The sequence below is a fragment of the Nyctereutes procyonoides genome, unplaced genomic scaffold, assembly GCF_905146905.1.
Source record: "Nyctereutes procyonoides isolate TBG_1078 unplaced genomic scaffold, NYPRO_anot_genome, whole genome shotgun sequence".
Taxonomy (NCBI): domain Eukaryota; kingdom Metazoa; phylum Chordata; class Mammalia; order Carnivora; family Canidae; genus Nyctereutes; species Nyctereutes procyonoides.
Genome location: NW_026575134.1, coordinates 14269383 through 14289068, shown reverse-complemented (window position 1 = coordinate 14289068; position 19686 = coordinate 14269383). Strand labels below are relative to the sequence as shown.

General features: G+C 47.8%; 1 protein-coding gene across 1 annotated transcript in view; it reads left to right on the top strand.

Moving 5' to 3' along the window:
* The first annotated feature begins 8610 nt into the window (after nt 1–8610).
* Nucleotides 8611–19686, top strand: part of CDHR3 (cadherin related family member 3) — a 60022-nt gene continuing 48946 nt past the window's right edge. Inside the window, exons 1-2 of the mRNA XM_055301271.1 lie at nt 8611–8656; nt 17888–18090. Of these exons, the coding sequence (XP_055157246.1) occupies nt 8611–8656; nt 17888–18090 (249 nt within the window). The remainder of the gene's footprint in view (nt 8657–17887; nt 18091–19686) is intronic.

Here is a 19686-nt window from a genome sequence, read left to right as displayed (position 1 = left end):
GTCATCCCATCCCCTCACCCTCTTCCCTTTCCGCAACCCTTTGTTTGTTTCTCAGAGTCAGGAGTTGGGAGAGGAAGTTTTAGAGAAAAGCTAAAAAGTACCTAAGTCTTTGTTCTTTTTTTTTAATTTTTAAAGATTTTTATTTATTTATTTATTCATGAGAGACACAGAGAGAGAGGCAGAGACACAGGCAGAGGGAGAAGCAGGCTCCATGCAGGGAGCCAGATGTGGGACTTGATCCCAGGACCCCAGGACCCCAGGACCCCAGGATCATGCCCTTGGCCGAAGGCAGACACTCAACCACTGAGCCACCCAGGTGCCCCTGAGTAGATTGATTGATTGATTGATTTAGATTTATTTTTAAGAAACTGTTGACCTCTATTCCAAAGTGGTTGTATCATTTTATATTCCCATCAGCAGTGTATGATGAGAGTTCTAGTTGCTCCACATTCTCACCAACACTTGTTATTTTTAGCCATTCCTGATGCGGTGAAGGGGCTCATGGCTGGAATCCTAACTTGAGGGCTGTGGGTCCTTAGCCAGTGGTCACGCTCTCTCTGTTCTTGTGGCCTGGGGGCAGGTGAGTGGAGGAAGGACGTGGCTTCCTGCTGAGGCAAAGGTAGAGAGGACCAGAGGACGGTGAGGACCTCAGCCTGGAGGCTCAGACTCCGTCTGGTGCTCAAGGGAGGGTTACGGACACTGATACCCAGTTCCCCATCTATTCAGCCTAATGTTTAGCTTTGGATAAGATTACTATGTACAAAGCTGAGGTGCACAGAGCTTCTGATCACCAGGGAGGCCAGGAAAAGCAAGTCATGGCTTGATTCTTTTGTGCAGGGAGACAGTCCCAGCTCTTTTGCAATTGGCCCCTTCTGGGCTTAGGGAATGTCCTCCTTTCTTCCAGGGGCAGTGTGGAACAGGCTAGAGGTACATTTCCTCAGTGAAATAGGTCTGTCCTAAGCAGAAGCACCCTTTGGATATGAAGAAAAAAGTATTCCAATGTCCCCAAGTCTTTCAGCAGATCAGGAGGGTTCTGGATGAGCTGGTTAAGGAGACCTCTGAGGCTGTGGCTGGAAAGACAGGATCCCTTTGGATCCTACCTCACACTTGAAGGAACTATTCCAAGAAAGCAGAGGCGTGCATTTGAAAAACTAAGATGATAAAAGTAAGTTTTAGTCCATTTCAGGCTGCTGTAACAAAAAATACCACCAGAGATTGGGGGGATTATAAACAACAGAAATTTACTTCTCACTGTCCTGGACACTGGAGGTCTGAGGTCAGGATGCCCACATGTTAGGTGAAAACCTCTTCTTGTTGTACCCTCACTTGGTGGAAAGAGGAGATAGTTCTCTGGGGCCCCTGTGGGGTGTCTTTCATAAGGGCGCTGATTCCTTGCATGGAAGGCTACATGCTCATGACCGACTCACCCTCCCTGAGGCCCCGGCTCCTAACACCATCACAAGACCTAGAAGCTACAAAATATAAGATGGTAAATCTATGTAAAAACTTGAAAATTTTTTTCTATAATGACAGGAATTTCTATAAACAAAGTCAAAAATCAAATGGTCAACCGGGAAGAAATTTGCAATGCCTATTACAAAGTGCCAATTTCCTTAACCTATCAAGACTTTCTATAAGCCAGAAGGAAATACAGCAACAACCCAGTAGAAAAGTGGTAAAAGTGAACAAGTAATTCACAGAAAAGGGAACGCTATTGCTCCTTAAATATTAGAAAAAGATGTTCAACTTCACTCACGAGAAGGGAAGTGCAAATTGAAAGGAGACACTGGTTTTTTTGTTTTGTTTTGTTTTGTTTGTTTTCTTACTCAACAGATTGACAAAGGGCTCAGTCAGTTAAGTATCTGCCTTCAGCTTAGGTCATGATCCCAGGTCCTGGGATCCAGTTCTGGATCAGGTTCCCTGCTCAGTGGGGAGTCTGCTTCTTTCTCTTCTCACCCCCCACCACTCCCCAGTATTCCCGGGTGCTCACACTCTCTGTCTTTCTCTAAAATAAACAAAGACTTTAAAAAAAAAGTGGTAAAAACCACGTTTCCTTCAATTCAGCAATTCTATTTTTTGGAATTTAATCTCCCGGTCGGTATACTCTCACAGGTGTGCTATTAGGTATGTTTAAGGATATTTATTGCAGCATGATTTATAGTAGAAAAGGACTGCAAGCAAAGCAAATATCCATCCAAAGGGACTGGATAAATAATGTATGGTCCAACCCATACAACGGACTAGGATGCACTTATTAAAAAGATGAGGCTGCTCTACATGCATTGATACATTAGAATTTCCAAGATACAGTAAGACAAAAAAGCCTAGGCAAAGTCCAGAGTACCTCATACGCTTTCATTTGTCCTAAAGCAAAGCCTATGCAGGTGAGTATGTGTTTGTACGTGCCGCAGAATGTCTCTAGAAGGATCACAAGACTCTGACAATAATGATTGCCTCTGAGAGGGAAGGAGTTTCTAGGGAACAGGGTGGTCAGGAAGATTTACTTTTCATTGATTACTCTTTTGAGCATAGTACTTGGTCCACCTGATTGTAACAGTGGGCTTGCGGGGTTGTCTCTGGACTAGGTTTAAGCATCTTGTTGGGAGAACCAGGTCATATCAGGCCTTCCAGTCCTGGCACCCAGCACGGTGCCTGATGCTTAGTGGCTTCTATAGGAGTGTGGCTGATCAGATGAATGGCAGGAGGGGTGCTTCTAGAGCCTCAGTTCCTTATGTACAGGGATTTGGGTCTGTTTTATGCTGTGCTATAATCTTAGCACGCACAGCAGGGTGTGTCACCCAGTAGCTACTCAATATTTGCTGAATGAATACATGAATGCCACCTAGAGGGAGGATGAGGAAGAAATAAGCAGCTGGAGTGATGCTTCAACAGTGGTAGAGAAGTAGAAGGACTATAGCTTCAGAAAGGAGTTCTAGGAGGGGCACCTGGGTGGCTCAGTGGTTGAGTATCTGCCTTAGGCTCAGTGTATGATCCCGGGGTCCTGGGATTGAGTCCCGCATCGGGCTCCCTGTGAGGAGCCTGTTTCTCCATTTGCCTATGTCTCTGCCTCTCTCTCTCTGTGTTTCATGAATAAATACATAAAATCTTAAAAAAAAAAGAAAAAAGAAAGGAACTGTAGGCTGCCAACAGAGAACACTGGAGAAGGAACTGGCTTCAAAGCAAGATTAGGTATTTGCCCCCAAGAATACTCTGGCAGCTGCCACTGATGAGACCGAGATGGCCACTAGAAGCGCAACCTTCCTCCAGAATGCCTGAGCCAGGACCCTGTGCTGGTCATGCCCTTCCCCATTGGGGGCCTTGCTCTAATTCCTCCCCCACTCAGCCCCTCCACTGATCACGCCATCATCGATCAACCCAGCCACCCAGTGCCCCTCTGAGATGATGGGAATGTGCCCTACATGCCAGCCACCCCAGGATTCCCTGGGTCCAAGCCTGGACTGGCTGAAGAAATTGTTGACAGGGAAGAGGCCTCCTTCCCTGGGGCCCCCAATAAAAATGTAAGAACCAACCACAGGGAAAAAAAAGAGCATGATCTGGCAAAGGTACCATATGACCCACCAAGTATACTCAAAGAGCAATGAGAACATATGTCCCGGCAAACATTTATACAGGAATGTTCATAGCAGCGTTATTCATAACAGCCAGAAAGTAGAAAAAAATCCAGATGTCCATCACTGATGAATGGACAAGTTAAATGTGGGATGCCCATACAATGAACTATTATTCAGCGATGATAAGAAATGAAGTAAAGGATCTATGCTGCCACACGGGTGAATTTGAAGACATTTTGCGAAGTGAAAGAAGCCTGTCAGAAAGGCCACAGGCCGTGTGATTCCATTTATATGAAATGTCCAGAGTAGGAGAGTCTATCAAGGCAGAGGGTAGACTGGTGGTTGCTGGAGCTGTGGGAGACAGCGGTGGAACATCGAGAGTGAGTGCTAAGGGGTGTGGGGGCATGGAAGTGCCCTCAAATTCATTACGGCAATGGTTGCACAACTCCGAATATACTTACCAACCACTGAGTTGCACATTTTAAATGGGTGCGCTGTCTGGGGTGTGAATTCTATCTCAGTATCACTGTTCTAGAAGATAAGAGTGATCTAGAGTTTCTGGGAGATTGAGCCCAGGCCCGTGCTAACCAGTGTCCTATCTCTTGGAGCCAGGTAGGGCTAGGCTACAGGAAGTCAAGGCCCTTCACTTCTCTACCCCTGGAGCCAGGGCAGGGGCCCTGCCAGGGGGACCTGAGGGCTGCAGGGTAGCAGAGTATGTCACCCCAAAATATGACTGTAGCAGTTCAGGACATGCTACCCCTGGGTAAAACGGCATTGGCATAGTGATGATTTTGAGCTGAGGGCACTGGAAAAGCAGCAAATACAGGGAGACGCTTCCATGGAAGTCTCCTCACCTGCCTGAAGACAGATCCTCCAAAGAAACCCAATTGTCATAAATTCCCTCCCTGGGGATGAGTTCCGTCAACCACGGAAGATTGACTCTTGCCACAGCAGAGGAGTCTCATCCTCTCATCTGTTCTTGGAGGGCCCATTCATCGTCTGAAAAATTGATTTCCTTTCTCTAAGATCATGAACGTCCTCCTCCCCCTTTTCTCATTAAGATGCTATTCAACCTTGGATTCTAAGCCCCTTGGGGAGTTACCCATTTTCCCCTAGATTTCGCCCATGTGTCCATGAAGTATATACATTCATAAACTTCTGTGTGTCTTTCTCTGGCCAGTCTTTCCTTTATTACTGGGGTCTCTGCCAAGAGCTCAGAAGGGTAGAGGGGACATCTTCTTGCCTGCCCCAGCGGAGCCCCCCCCACCTTGCTGTCCGGGCCAGGAGCATCCAGCCCAGGGGTTCTGGAAGTGAGGAAGGCTATGGCACTTCTTTATTTCCTCCCCCCAAGGCTCAGGGGCTCTCCCTCGATGGGTGTTTGGGGCAGGAGAGAGCAGAGCACAGGCCAAGAGTATAAAGCAATTCCGTCAATTCCAGAATGTCTCTGGCACTGGCTGTGCATCTGGCACCATGTTGCACGCAGAGCGACAGGGAAGCAGTGAAGTAGAAGAGCGTCTCTGGGACGGGAAAGCTTGGAGACTGGCTGGGCCCCACAGGGGAGGAGAGGGAGAGTGTGATTTGCAAGAGGTGTGGGTGTGGGGAGGGTGCCCCGCAGGAGGAGGAGCTGCAGGCCATCAGCGGGGCCACCGTGGGCTTGGCCTCAAGGACCCTCTTCTGACCGGGGGACCCGCCGGGCAGGGGTGCTGGAGCAGTGGAGTGGGGGCGCCCTGTTGCTGAGTCTGGATCCCCAAAGCCCAGTCACGGGACTGGATGAATGAGAGGCATGCACCGAACTTGCCCGGTGATGGAGAGGTGACCCGGGTCCCTGGAGGGCCACGGCCCATGCAACTGCTGAGGGGTGTGTTTCGACCTTTAAGGGTCCCCAGCAGCGCTCTCCGTGCCGCATCTCAAGTCTCCAAGCTTCCCCTGCATTGCAGCTTATGCACGGGGTTCTGGAGGAAAGCATGCTCCAAATTCCAAGACAACAAATCTTTGGAACCCAACTTCCTTGCTGGCACATCAGACGGTGGAAGTGGCTGGAGCCCAGAGGAGCTGCTGGAAATACTCGAAGCACCCGACCCACTGCCCGGCCAGACCCGTTCCGGGACAAGGCTCCCCATGTCTTCCACCGGAGGCTGGGGGTGCCTGCCCCAAAGGTTCCAGCACCTTCCAGGCAGTCCCTTCATGTCACCTGGCTGCGGCCCTGGTGGGACCAGGACGACTGAGGAACAGGAGAGCAAGGGGACTCCGGGTACCCCCTGACCCCCACCACGGGACCCTGGTGCTAGGACCACGTGCTTCGAGAAGAAAACAGGAGCTGATGATCAGACCACAGAACATCGTGAGGGCAGAAACGACCCCAGGGCTAAACACGGAATTTCGAATTACGGGAGAAAAAACCCACGACAAATTCCCAAATGTGACCCAACGATGGCCGGACCAGGAAGGGGGAAGGAAGTCGAGGCTCCCCCATCCCAGTGGAAACGGCGGCCAGGAGCCCGCGGTGCAGTCGGGCTGAAAATTAAACAGATGTGAGTTTCTTTAATTCAAAGGCTGAATTATTCTGACGTTTTCCATAACTTAATCTGAGCCGTCACTTCAGCTTTAATTATGCATAATGAAATGGATTATTTACAGTAACTGATATGACAGGAAAAGCTGAGAGGTGAGAATTGGTAGCTTGGCAACTATTTGTTCTTAGGTTTGCGGCCCGTGTTTGCGGAGTCCCTCTGAGTTCTAGGCCCTGCCGCCGCCCCGGGTGGCCTAGCAGGACGACACGGCATCACCCAGCACAGCCCAAGGGCCCGGGTCTCTCCCTTCATTATCCTGGTGCTGCTTGCGAGAAGGCTACGCGATGGCCTGGCCCTGATGCCTGCAAGTGGAACAGAGATTCTGGAAGGTTAGGTAATTCGCGTAAGGCTGCACAGCAAAACCTAGGGGTTTTTGTTTCTGTTTTTGTCATCTACCTATTTCAGATAGAAGCTTACAGGCTGACATTCAGATCTTACTGCCGTCCCCAGGAAAAGTCATCTTTTCCTAAGGGAAAGGTTGCTTGTTATTTTGAGTGAGAGCATGAGGACCAGAATTGTGCTTTTGGGGAATTCAGCTGAACATCCTGCAGGATGTGCCGGATGCTCTTGGGACAGTCCGGGTCAGAGGCCGGGACCGTTAGCCCAGACTGGTGGCAGCAAAATTGGGGAAAGAGGCTGCAGGCGGCACTGTGGGAGCTGGAAGGGCCTCGCCCAAGTTTGAGGTGGGGGCGGGGAACGGTGCCGGCCTTGCTGCCCTAGGTTTGGGAAGCAGGAGACCCAAGTGCCATCTTGGCCACCGACTGGCAGCTTGACCGAGGGCAGGCCACTCAGCCTTCTAAGTCCTCGTCCCCTTGTGCCCGAGAGGGGCTGCAGCATCTTCCACAGCAGTCTCAGGGCAGGGGCATATGAGCTGGGATGGTCTCCTGGCCTCCAGTCAACCTCCCTGCAGGTCTTGCCTCCAGGTTCGCCGTTCAGTCGGTTAAGCACTCGCCTTCAGCTCGGGTCATGATCCCGGGGTCCTGGGTTTGAGCCCAGGTCCAGTTCCCTGCTCAGTGAGAGTCTGCTCCTCCTTCCACTGTGTCAACTACTATTCTCACTGCACCACGCTGAGGGGTCAGGCCTCTCCACCCCCCACCCCTGTGCTGCCACTGCCCCTTCTCTGGTTTCATTCTTGGAACCCGCGTGGGGCTGCATGCGGCACAAAGCAAAAGCACCACGTAGGGCAGCACCTGACCCCGAGGGACAGGCCACATCGCTCCCCAGTGCACAGAAGCCTCACTACCCCAATAACCTTCCACCACAGACTTCATCGAAGGCTAGAGGGGTGATGGTGATGAGCAGGGTCTATCACAGTCAGTCTGCTTTGAGGAGGGGTCTGGTCTCAACTCTGAGCCCGGCTCAGCAATTCAGGGCAGCAGAAAAGACGAGATGCCTGGCTACAGGGTGCTTGAGACCATCACGGATGTGTATGCTTATGTCCAGCTTTTGGTTTCGTTTTTTAAAGATTTTATGTATTTATTGAGAAAGAGAGAGATTACAAGCAGGGGGAGAAGCAGAGGAAGAGGGAGAAGCAGGGCAGCCCGGATGGCTCAGTGGTTTAGTGCCGCCTTCAGCCCAGGGCCTGATCTCTGCCTCTCTCTCTCTCTGCATCTCTCATGGATAAATAAGTAAAATCTTTAAAAAAAAAAAAAAAAAAAAAAAGAGGGAGAAGCAGGGCAGCTCCGGTGGCTCAGTGGTTTAGTGCCGCCTTCAGCCCAGGCCTGATCTCTGCCTCTCTATTTCTCTCTGCATCTCTCATGGATAAATAAGTAAAATCTTAAAAAAAAAAAAAAAAAAAAAAAGGAGAAGCAGACCCTCCACTGAACAGAGGGCCTGATGCGGGGCTCGATCTCAGGACCCCAGGATCATGACCTGAGCTGAAGGCAGACACATCTGACTAAACCACCCAGGTGGCCCTTATGTCCAGCTTTTAGCACCATCTCCATGCCTCTGCTTTCTTTGCTCTTGTGGGCTTTTTTTTTTTTTAAGATTTATTTATTTATTTATTTATTTATTTATTTATTTATTTATTTATTTATTTATTTATTTATGATAGACATAGAAAGAGAGAGGCAGAGACACAGGAGGAGGGAGAAGCAGGCTTCATGCCGGGAGCCAGACACGGGACTCGATCCCGGGACTCCAGGATCGCGCCGTGGGCCAAAGGCAGGGACTAAACTGCTGAGCCACCCAGTGATCCCCTCTTGTGGGCTTTTAAGATGGACTCTGAGCTCCCCCCGGGGCTGGCTGGTTGGTCTCTTGGGTACCACGAGGTCACAGAAGCAGGTAATCAAAGAACAGTCCTGTGGTGTTTGGAGTCTCCCTGCGTTACCACCAAAGCCTCTGTTTGATTTCTCTCGTGGCAACAAAACCAGGAGCGGAAGCTGAGTGGCATAAACTCAGGGTGTCAGGCAGGATTCAGCTACTGGGTGATACACTGGAAGTGCGGCCACAGGTGACTCTCGGAGATGCAGGGAGCAGTTTTTCTCCTGGTTCTCCTGGGTGCCATATCAGGTAGGCGCTCCATTTGTCACCACGCTTGGCTTAGTTACGGTCACTGAGTGATAACGTCCCCCAGGAGGGACTTGCATCTGGGAGGTCTTCTTCAATCGTGGCCTTATCAGCACTGGTGACTGAGGTGACACAGCAGTGGGGAGCCCCAGGGGGCTGGGCAGGGGAGCTCTGGAGAAGAGAGGTGCCGAACAAAGCCAACGCCTAGTCTCTGGTCTTCGTGTAGACTTCACTTTCTCTCCCCGTTGACTGGCCTGGGCCAGAAGTCCTTCCAAGGTGGAAGGTTGGGAAGATGATTTTCAGGGCAGAGCTCATGTGTGTGTCAAATCAGTCTTTGTGGGGATCCTGGCTTTTCTCTGGAGCCTCCTGGAGGCAACTTGAAGGTGGCAAGTCATCCTGTGGGAAAACCGAGGCATCAAGGGGTGATTGTCTTAATCATGAGCCAAGGAAAGGTCTTCTGATAGAAGAACCAAAGATTCAAACTAATGCTTCTCATACTCCTTATTTCTTAAGGCAAGAGCTTGAAGAATCTTGGGCGATCCTTTTAATGTCGTCAGCTTGGATCATGGAAATTGAGCTTTTTAAATCCAATCTTCTTTTTGAATAGGTAGTATATACATAATGTGTGGAATTCAATCATGTTAAATTTGCAGATGAATGTAGGGATAATTTACATATTTGATGAGTTATATAGTAACGCACTTGGCGGAGTGTCTGGTACGTGGTAAATGCTAAGTAAATGTTGGTAATTATTATTACATATGACATTGAGCTTTCCTGGTCAACAGTTCTTTTTTTTTTAAGATTTTATTTATTTATTCATGAGAGACACACAGAGAGAGGCAGAGACACAGGCAGAGGGAGAAGCAGGCTCCCTACAGGGAGCCCGATGTGGGATTCGATCCCAGGATCTGGGATCACGCCCTGAGCCAAAGGCAGACACTCAACCGCTGAGCCACCCAGGTGTCCCAGAATCAATACCTTTATTTTATTTTTTTTAAATTTTTATTTATTTATGATAGTCACACAGAGAGAGAGACATAGGCAGAGGGAGAAGCAGGCTCCCTGCAGGGAGCCCGGCGTGGGACTCGATCCCGGGTCTCCAGGATCACGCCCTGGGCGGAAGGCAGATGCTAAACCGCTGAGCCACCCGGGCTGCCCAACAGTTGTAGATACTGTTGCAAGTCTTTGTTTTCCTCCTGAGGATTTTAGGATTTCCTTCATGGAGATCTTGCACATTCTCATTGCGTTTATTACCAGTTCATTCTTTTACTTTTTCTGTATTTGTGAATAGAATCTTCTCTTCCCTTGTCTGTTTTAATTGATTGTCACACAATGGGTGGAAGTCTACTAATGACTTCTCTCATGATTTGTCACGGTTTTTCAGATGACTCTCATGCATTTTCCAGGTTTGAAAATAACCAACATTTATACTTTTCCTTGCCTATTTTTCTGTCTTGTATTTCTTTTCCTTATCTAATTACCAGGCCTGTACCTTCAGGCTGTTGTTGAACAACGATAAGAGTGTACACTCTTGTCTTATTCCCCATTAAGCATGATGTTAACTTCTGGTGTGAAACAGAAATGTTTTCTATGGTAAGGAGATAACTTTTGTTTTTCAGGTATTTACTTCCGAATCACAGTGGATTTTTAATGCCTTTCCCAGAAGGGACCTGACCGTTTAATTTTCCCCTTCGATCTGCTAATAACATAAATAAATGACTGGGTTTCCTAATACTAAGCCCTCTTTAATCTTCGGCTTTTCTCCCTGGCAGTTGTTGGGAATGTGATGTCGGATTTTGAGCAGCTCAGACTCTCCCTTGAAGGAAACCTTTGAGATTTCCCCAGAAACAGAGACTTTTACGACCACAATCATTTGAGCAGAGAGGTGACATTTGTTGCTATTGGGGGAAGAGTGAAGTTAGGAAGAACCCAGTGTCTCACACTGGAGATTATCATTTGGAACTTTATCATCAGACGTGTTAAAGCGACAGATCACAAAGGTTTGCAAGAAATATTTGAAATTCCTTGTCAAAACCACACTCCCATCCCTCCATCTCCAAAAGGCCACGCACTTGTTCCCTGCTTTGGCTTCCACAGGGCAAATCCTAGTTTTTTGAAGGTCTGCTGTGATGCAGTGTTTCCCTCTCATCTTTTGTGAGTCTGAGAAGCTGATTCTTATCCTGGCTCTCAAACACAGAGTCACATAGCATCACAAGGGAGGCGTGGTGGCCACACTGGTAGCTGCTTTCAGGCTGTTGGAAACAGGCAGCACCATAATAATCTCAAAGGAACACACTCCAGTATCCTCTTTCTTCTCATTTGATCTAAAGCTTCTACATTCTTCAACACCCAAGTCAAGCCCCACCTCTCTCACGGAGCCTCCCTGGATTGCCCAAACTCCTGGTGGGTGCTCTTCCCACTGCACCCCAGAGCTCCTCTTGCCTATATATGGAATATATGCCAAAGTTCTTTTACGGTGCCCTACACAAAATAAGTGCTTAACAATAGGCAGCATGAGTTATTCTAGAATTCATCTGTTATGTGTCTGTTGTGTTTCCTCAAGGGGAATGTCGGCCCTGCAGTAACAGGTTTTGTTTCCTTTATTGCTTGGTGGTCCCCGCATGCCATACATACATATGGGATCCAATAAATATTTGTTGTTTGTATTGATCATCATTCCTTTTTGGGTCTTTTTTTCCTCACATTTACAGATACCCCTCCAAATGCAGAGATTTAGATCTAACGTCTCCTTAGATTGGCATTTAAATTAGTTTCTGTCCTTCCCATCTCCTATTAAGATGAGAGAAATGCAACTGTTTCTCTTCAGGACGCTACAGATGCTAGAGTCTCAATACCACAATGGCTTATAAAGGGAGCCCCAGGAGAACACAAACTAGACAAATCTCCCAAGCACACGGGTAGAAGAGTTGAGATAAAATAGTCTTTCGGTTCCATCAGTACCACAGGACTACACATCATTCCTGAAGCTGGAGGACTTAGCAAGGGCTCCTTGAAATATTTAAATCCAATGCACGCTGACAGTATCTGCATTTTGAGAAAGTTCCTCCGGCGAAGTCACTTTTGTATTACTCTCTTGGAAATGAAAAATACCAGGGTGTCTAATGAAAGAAAGGTTCCTTGGTAGCTGGAAGGTCCACATGAAACTGAATGATGTACCAGCCCTGGGTTTCCTCCACTGAGCACCAGGCAGGAGGCTAACTCACTTCTCTCCAGGAAGACCCTCTGCCCCAAGCTTGCCATTGCACCTGGCCCTCTGCTAAACAATGTCAGGAAATCAAAAAGAGGCCCAAGACTCCATGTGTCAGGCTCTTGGGGGAGCTAAGTGCAACCCTTTCTTATCCACGCTCTCCTCATTTGAAAAGCCAGGAAGATGAAGTCCATCTCCGGAAAGTCTTCCCATTGGCTAATTAATCCTGTATATGGGGTCCAATGTCCATTGCAAAAGGTTTCTACTTTTTCTATAATGTCACTTTCCTGTTCAATGTCAACCTCAGAAAAGGAAAAGGTGTCCCTCCTCTTAGCTCTCTCTCCAACCCCTTGCCCATGGCAATCTTGCTGTCTTCCTCTCTCCAGCTCAAGCACCCAGTCTCTAGAATTCCTTCCGTATTTCCACTTCTATGGAGCTGGAGGAGGTTTGTAAGAAACCACCTCTCTCTAGGCCAGCACCGGAATGTTACCCCAAGAGAAACACATCTTTCTCCTGCTACTTATGACCCAGTAGAATGTACAGAATCACAAGTAGAGTCACCATCTTTTCTTCTGTGTCCTACTAAGGGCTCCCTGCTAATAGCCTTGCTTGGAATGGATCAGCCCTCCTCTCCAAAGAAAGTGTGAGAACATCGCATCCAGGGGAGTACACATTATGTACATTAAAGGCATAGGAAGATACTACAAATATTGAAACCACACTCCATAATGTTTCATGGTTTACCAAGTATATGCATTTTCAGTATATGGTATCTGTGCTGTGAGACTCAATGCTAGCAGGCCTGAAACTAGCCCGAGTTGCTTTGCTGAAGTTCCCACAGGAAACTGACTTCTGGTCAAGGCAAGAAGCATGCTGATTAACAGCGCTGCTTTGGAGCTGTGAGTCCTGGGAATTTCGGAGTGGTCTGTATGGGCCTGTGAGCACCGTTAGTGGAGAGCAGCGAGATTAATGATTTGCACCTGGCTTGGAAGGCTCTGCTGCGGAGTCTGGTTACATAACAAGATGGTGCCTACATGACCAGCAAAATATAAAAATGTCCAGCAGAGACTCTATTTTGGGTTCCCTGGTTGCGGGGTATTCGTGGCTGTGTTGGTGATTTCTGATCCCTGCAAGTGCATTCTGTTAAGGCCCTTAGAGAAAAGAGGATGCTGGAAGCTGGCCCCTGGCCTCTCTGGTCTTCACGCTGTGAGGCAGCCTTCAGCTGTGGTGCATACTCTAATGTTGTTGCTATCCTGCCTCCTTGATCTGCAGTAAACCATGGATTGGTAAGCTTTTCCTTGGGTCCTGGGTGTCTTCTTTAGCAACTGAGCTCTGTTGAATGGCCAGTGGTAGGGTGGCACCACGTCCCTGAGAGATGGAGCTGACAGAGGGTCCAGAGAAGTTAAGGGACCAGCCCAGGGTCACACAGTCAACTGGTGACAGAGCTCAAGCTTGAAGCAAGAGCTCTGATTGCAAATCCCGTGCTCTTTTCACAGCTTTCCCCGATCTCTCTCACTGTCATTTGTATTAGTTACTGGAGAGAATGAAAAGGTATTTATCAAGTGACAGTCTTGGGCAAGGACTGCCTTCTGTGTTGAAGTCACACGGTAAGTCAGAGCAGCTGCATCCCTGGAGGGAGAAGGCGGTGTCACCCATGCTTCCTGAACATCACCACTTGGTGTCAAAGGCCCAGGGTGGCCAACTTCTTCCCCCACAACTGAGGCTGAAGAGGCCTTAATTATTCCAACACAGGCTCCCGGGGAGGGGAGGTCTTTTGGTCCATTTCTGGCCAGGCAGTGATTTTGCTCATTTTGAAACAAGTGAGCCCATCGTGCATCCAGATCTCCATGGCAAGCAAGATGTTTCCATGGGCTCGGTGACTGATAATAAATCTTCTGCATGCTCTTTCTTTGCAAAGTGTACGCTTCAAGCAATTCTAATTTGATCCTTAATTAAGATGCATGTGTAAGTCAAATTCCATTAAAGCCTCTTTCTTGGTCTCCAGCACTCAGACCACCAAAGAAAGTTTGTAAGGCCATCTTTGGAAGGCAAGGGTGTCGCGTCTTAGAGCCATTCCCTGGCTTCTAACCTTCCCTATGCCACTGATTAGCTGAGTACCTTTGGGCACCTCCCCCAAACTGATCTGTATAATGAATGGGTTGAGCGTGTGGTGAATTTCGTGTCTTATTAAATGCTCTCTTTTTAGGGAAGGGACCGTAGCCACTGGTTACTATTATTACTATGCTATTAGTTACTAATATTACTATTAATATTGCTACTACTACTTTTTTAGTAGCAAAAGAGCCAGAGGAACTGATTGTTGAACTAAGAGTCAGGAGATCCCAGCTTGACTACCTTCCTTACCAGTATCCCTGGAGTGTCTGCCACAAAGTTTTTAGGATTTCATGGCACACCCCTGGTGCATGCAACCTTGCCCTAGGAACAGAGGCCACCAGATGCGGTCCAGGACATCTCCAGCAAGAATGTCAGCAGAGGGCGGCTTGGGTGGCTCCTTTGGTTAGTGTCCAACTCTTGATCTCAGCTCTGGTCTTGATCTCAGAGTTGTGAGTTAAGCCCCTGAGTCTGCTTAAAAGAGAGAGAGAGAGAGACAGAGGGAGAGAGAGAGAGAATAAGAGAGAGAATGCCAGCAGATAGGGCATATCCAAGGATATGGCTTTAGTCATACATGAAACAGTCTCCAACACAATTTGCTTGAGGGGCACTAAATATATCCACTTCTGCCTTCAACATATCTTCCTCACTGCCATACAAAATATGACCATTCAAGGAGGGCTATGAAAAGATCTATAAATATAAGGAGGCAGGGTGGAGCTGTGCAAAGAGCCCTGTCCTTGGAGTTAGATGCCTTGGACTGGAAGGCTAGTTCTTTCACAGAATTAGTTTCCAGAACCCAGGGCTTATCGGAGTTAAAATGAACACAGCGAGATCAATGGACACACTATCAGCAGAGAAAACTAGGAGATATCCGTGGGCGATATTTGAAGAGCACGGCTTGGCTAGCCTTCTCGGTTCATCGAAGGAGACACACCCTGGTTGGTGGCCAGGGCAAGCTGCCTGTTCAGGGTGAGGTTGCGGAAAACCTCTCACACCCGAGCTCACGTCAAGCTAATACTGCAGCACGCTTCCTTATGTTATTCCCCAAACAGCCTCTCACAGATAGCATCACCACCACCTAATATCTGGGTGGAGGGGCCAATTTCTCACCAGACCCCAGCACCATCTGGCTACCATGTTACCCAGTCGTAAGACAGTCACGAGACATTCCATGTGCACGGTCACCTAGACTGTCTGTAGTAGGTATGTCCTGTCAGCTAGAGGACCCAGACGCCAAGAGCCAGGCCGACCACGGCCCATCAGTGAGTGTGCAACTTCAGGAGTGTAAAATGGTGATGGTGACACCTACACCACAGGATTGTGTTCACAATGGCTGTGATCTGGCAGTAAAGCCACACAATGCCTGACGAGTAGGTGCTCAGTAAATGCAAGTGGTTACTTGTTTGGGTCTGTTCGTTTTGGCTGGACACTACCTAACCGCAGGTGATTCTTGAGAAAAACCAAGTGAGTTCTGTATTTGCTTAAATATGAGCAGAGGCTTCCTTCCTCCTTGACTGGAGGGGCCCAAGTCATGGGTGAGTGGGAGGGGACAAGAGAAGGTGGGGGTTTCCTTGAAGTTACCAACCTTCCATTTTGCTTATGACTGTCCTTGTCTTGCTGAACAGAGAGCAAACAGTCTGGTGAACAGCTCATGGGGGCCCTGGTGACTTTTGGTTATGGAAAAAGAGGGCGTGGGGGAATTATGCCTAAGAAAGCCCCAAGCACTGAAGCAGTTGATTAATATGTTCATTAAAAAAAAACAATTTGGGGGAACTTTTTTTGCCTCTACTTAGCTTACTATTTGGGTCCCAATTTTTATCACAAGATTGCTATAATATTAAAGTCAATTTTAATGGATTAAAAAATCTATTCATATCCTTGTCACCCTAAACCTCAGCTGCTTTGTTATTTCTGAGCCCTTGCTATGTCCTTGTCCATAAAACAGGATTATTCTGGGAGCAAAAATAACTTATGCATAATGTACTTTAGTCTCTAAACTACATAAGATGATTTTAGATTTGTGAAGCTCGTATCAGTGTGTTTATGTTTCAATTTTTCTTACATTCGCATCTACTACTCTACATCTTCTCCTCCCAATTTTTTAAAAGATTTTATTTATTTATTCATAAGAGACGAGAGAGAGAGAGAGGCAGAGACACAGGCAGAGGGAGAAGCAGACTTCCTGCAGGGAGCCCGACGTAGGACTCGATCCCGGGTCTCCAGGATCAGGCCCTGGGCTGAAGGCAGCCCTTAACCACTAAGTCACCCGGGCTGCCCATCTCCCCCAAATTTGAAATAAAAACATTCTCTTACAAAATCCAGCATTTTCCCATCGCTTGTTTGTTTCTAGAAGTTCCACACCTTCTGGAGGACAGATCCTTTTCTTTACCCCTGTACCTCTTCCCATTCCAAGTGGCTTGTTCCCCCAGGGGCTAATGGTGGCCAAGATCAGGAAACCCGCTAAGAAGTAGGACTTCAGTATAAATTTTGATTTTGTTACTTATTATTCTTCACTTCAGTTTCCTCATCTGTAAAATGGTGCCACTAATACCCCTCTGAGAGAGTTGTTTTGGGGAGTAAACGAGAGAAAATATTTTAATGATGCACTCATTTGGAACATTGGCTGAGTGGTCATTGCACTGATTTCATAGAGCTGCCATACTAAACTACCACAAAATGGATGGCTTAAAGCAAAAGAAATTTATTCTCTTGTAGTTCAGGAGATCAGAGGTCTGAAGCCAAGGCATTGATAGGGTTGGTTTTTCTCTAGAAACTCCGAGGGAGGTCTGTTCTACACATGTTTCCTAGCTTTTGGTGGTTGCTTGATGATCCTTGGCTTCTAGTTGCATCACTTCTACTTCTGCCTCTATCATAACTTGGCTCTCTTCCTCCTGTGTCTCTGGGTCCTGTCCTCTTCTTATAGGGACACCATTTGGTGGATTAGGGCCCACCTTAATTCGGAATGACCTCCTTTTAACCAATTCATCTGCAAAGATTCTATTTCCAAATAAGGTACCTTCTCAAGTTCTGACTGAACATGGATTTTTTTTGGAGGAGGGATGTGGGAGGGGGGACACTTTTCACCTCCCTAGGGTAACCATCACTATGGAAGCATGAAAGAACATAACCTGTTACTCTTCTCTGTATAAGCAAAATCTTGGAAAGTTATAAAGGAGACCTAAGAGTGTCCCAAGGCTTTCCTGGAAGAAACATACTTTCTCTTAAATTATGAAACTCCTGCCTGAAATGCAGCCCGAGGCAATGCACATGACTTCCCTGAGTCTCTCGTTTCCTTCTCTGTGAAATGGGATTTAATCTATCAATCAAGATGTACTGATGGACCCTTGAACTGATGCCCCCAGCATCCCATAATGACAAACAATTGTCCTCGGGATTACTTACATGTGTGGGGAGATCTACCATGATTCTGGAGCTTGCCTGTCATGCACACTTAGGTTTTGATGAGCTCTGAATCAAATTCCAACACAGACGAGGAAAATAAACTCTTGTAAATTACCCGGGTCTTGTAAGACAGGATGTCACGGCCAGACTAGGTCCTTCAAGTGGATGTCTGCCTCCTAAAAGCATCACATTCCTCTTTCCCTAGCTCCTCACAAAGGCTGCGAGGAAAGAGAAGGAGTGGCAGGAGACAAGCGAAAAGCAGCAGCCTTATTTACAGAATGACAGAAGCAGATTTCATGGTTGTTGTTGGTGGTTGTTTTCTTGGCTCCCAGAAGATCTCCCATTTCCATTTCCAGTCCTTGGTGAGGGTATTTGTTCTTGGGGAGTGACCAGCTTCCAGCGGTGCTCCGAGCTACAGGTTGAAGCCCTAGACCAAGCTGTTAAGTCCTTGTTCCCAGCACAAGTCTTCATGTTCAAGTCATTTTGCATCCTTTTTAAACCCACAGGGAGAGAAGCGCTACACCTAATCCACTTGCCTGCTACAAGCAGCGTGGCCGAGAATTCTCCACCTGAGACTCCAGTGCACAAGTTTTCTGTGAACTTATCAGCCTCGCTGTCACCCGTGACTGCAGGGTTGCCCCTGATTATCAACACAAGCCCCCTCACTGACGCCTTCAAGGTGAACGCGCTGTCAGGCTTGGATTTTGAGGCAAGAGTGGCTTCCTCGGGAACTGTCCACAGAGCGGGGTCCTGAAGAAGAGGGCGGTCGGGATCCCAGATCAGTGACCATTTCCTCCCCTTTCCATGGCTCACTCTCCCCTCTAGGAAGACCCAGGAGGCCTGTCTGGGGCAATCCCAGAGCCCTCTGGGCTAGAGGCCCCTAAACACTCTGAACCTTCCTTCTTCGCTTAATCCAGCACAAGGAGCAATATGTTCAGTTTGTTACAAATACAAGTCTTGTTTCTTATTGCCAACCGCCCTCCCGTGCCCTCAGGAGTTAGGCGTATGGTGACAATACCCAAGTCCTTTGGGTGGCATAGTTTGGGCATTGGTCCCCTCAAAAGCAAGGCTCTAATGAATGTGTGCCTGGTGATTCTGCTTTTCTCAAATTCTATGATTTTTTCAGAAGGAAATCTATGAAGAGACTTATTTAACATGAGAGAACACCTCCTTCATTCAAATACAAGCTTTAACGTCCAGCCACGCTGTGCGAGTGCTTCCTCTTGCACAATTCCGACCCAGGCATTCACCTTCAGGAGCCACGCTGCCCCCGCTCTCTTTCCTACTTCATCATTTGAGTCTTTTCCAAAGTTGGTGCTTCTCCTTAGGTAGGATAAACACACCTGCATGTTTTCCACTGAAATCTTCAGAGTCCCTTCTAGGGACACCTTTAGGGTCCAGGTGTCTGCACCTCCCCCACCCCTGCCCTTTGCTCAGTTGGCATAGGAACCTCTGGCAGTTATCATTAGCCCTGACTCGGGTCCTGCCTGCCATTGCCCTGGGGTTCTGGTGGGACCCAGTGGGCTCAGCCTGCTTGGTCGAGGCTCCGTGGCCTCCTTGAGGTACATACTAGGGGCTCTTAAGCACAGCTGATCATTAGAGTCCTGAGGGGAGCTCCCCAAAGGTGTGCATATATCTGGGCTCCAGAGCAGACCTTTAGAACCCATGATGCGTGGGCAGAGCTCAGGCGTGCAGTATTCTCAGCACCCCTAGGGGCAGGTTCTTTGGTATGTAAGGAGCACACTTTCAGACAGGCTGTACCTCAGCATCCAGGTTACAGCCCCAGATGCTGGTTCTGTGACCCACCTGCCCTATCTATCTGGCCCTGGACCTCTGGCTCGTCCTCCACAGCTGCTGGTCATCTGGTCCTAGAAGCCCTGCCAACTGCTTGCACTTGTGCAGCATGTCGTATATGCCGGACACTGTTGAACGTGCTTCACCTGTGTTTACTTTTATACTATTCAAACAATCCGATGATTTTATTCATATTACTATCCCCTTTTTATAGGTGGAAGAAACTGTAGCAGAATTTGTTAAGTAACTTGCCCTGGATCACGCAGCAACCTGTAACTGAAACTCAGGCCGTCTGACTTCAGACCTCTATTTTTGTAAACAGCTTCACTGAGATATATTTTGTACAACATGCAATTCACCCATTTAAAATGTACAATTCGGTGGTTTTTACTGTGTTCACAGACCATCACCACCATCTAATTTTAGAACACTTTTCCTGATCCCCCCGGTCTCTGACACCCACTGATCTCCTTTCTGCTTTTAATAAATTTGCCTATTCGGAGCATCGTGG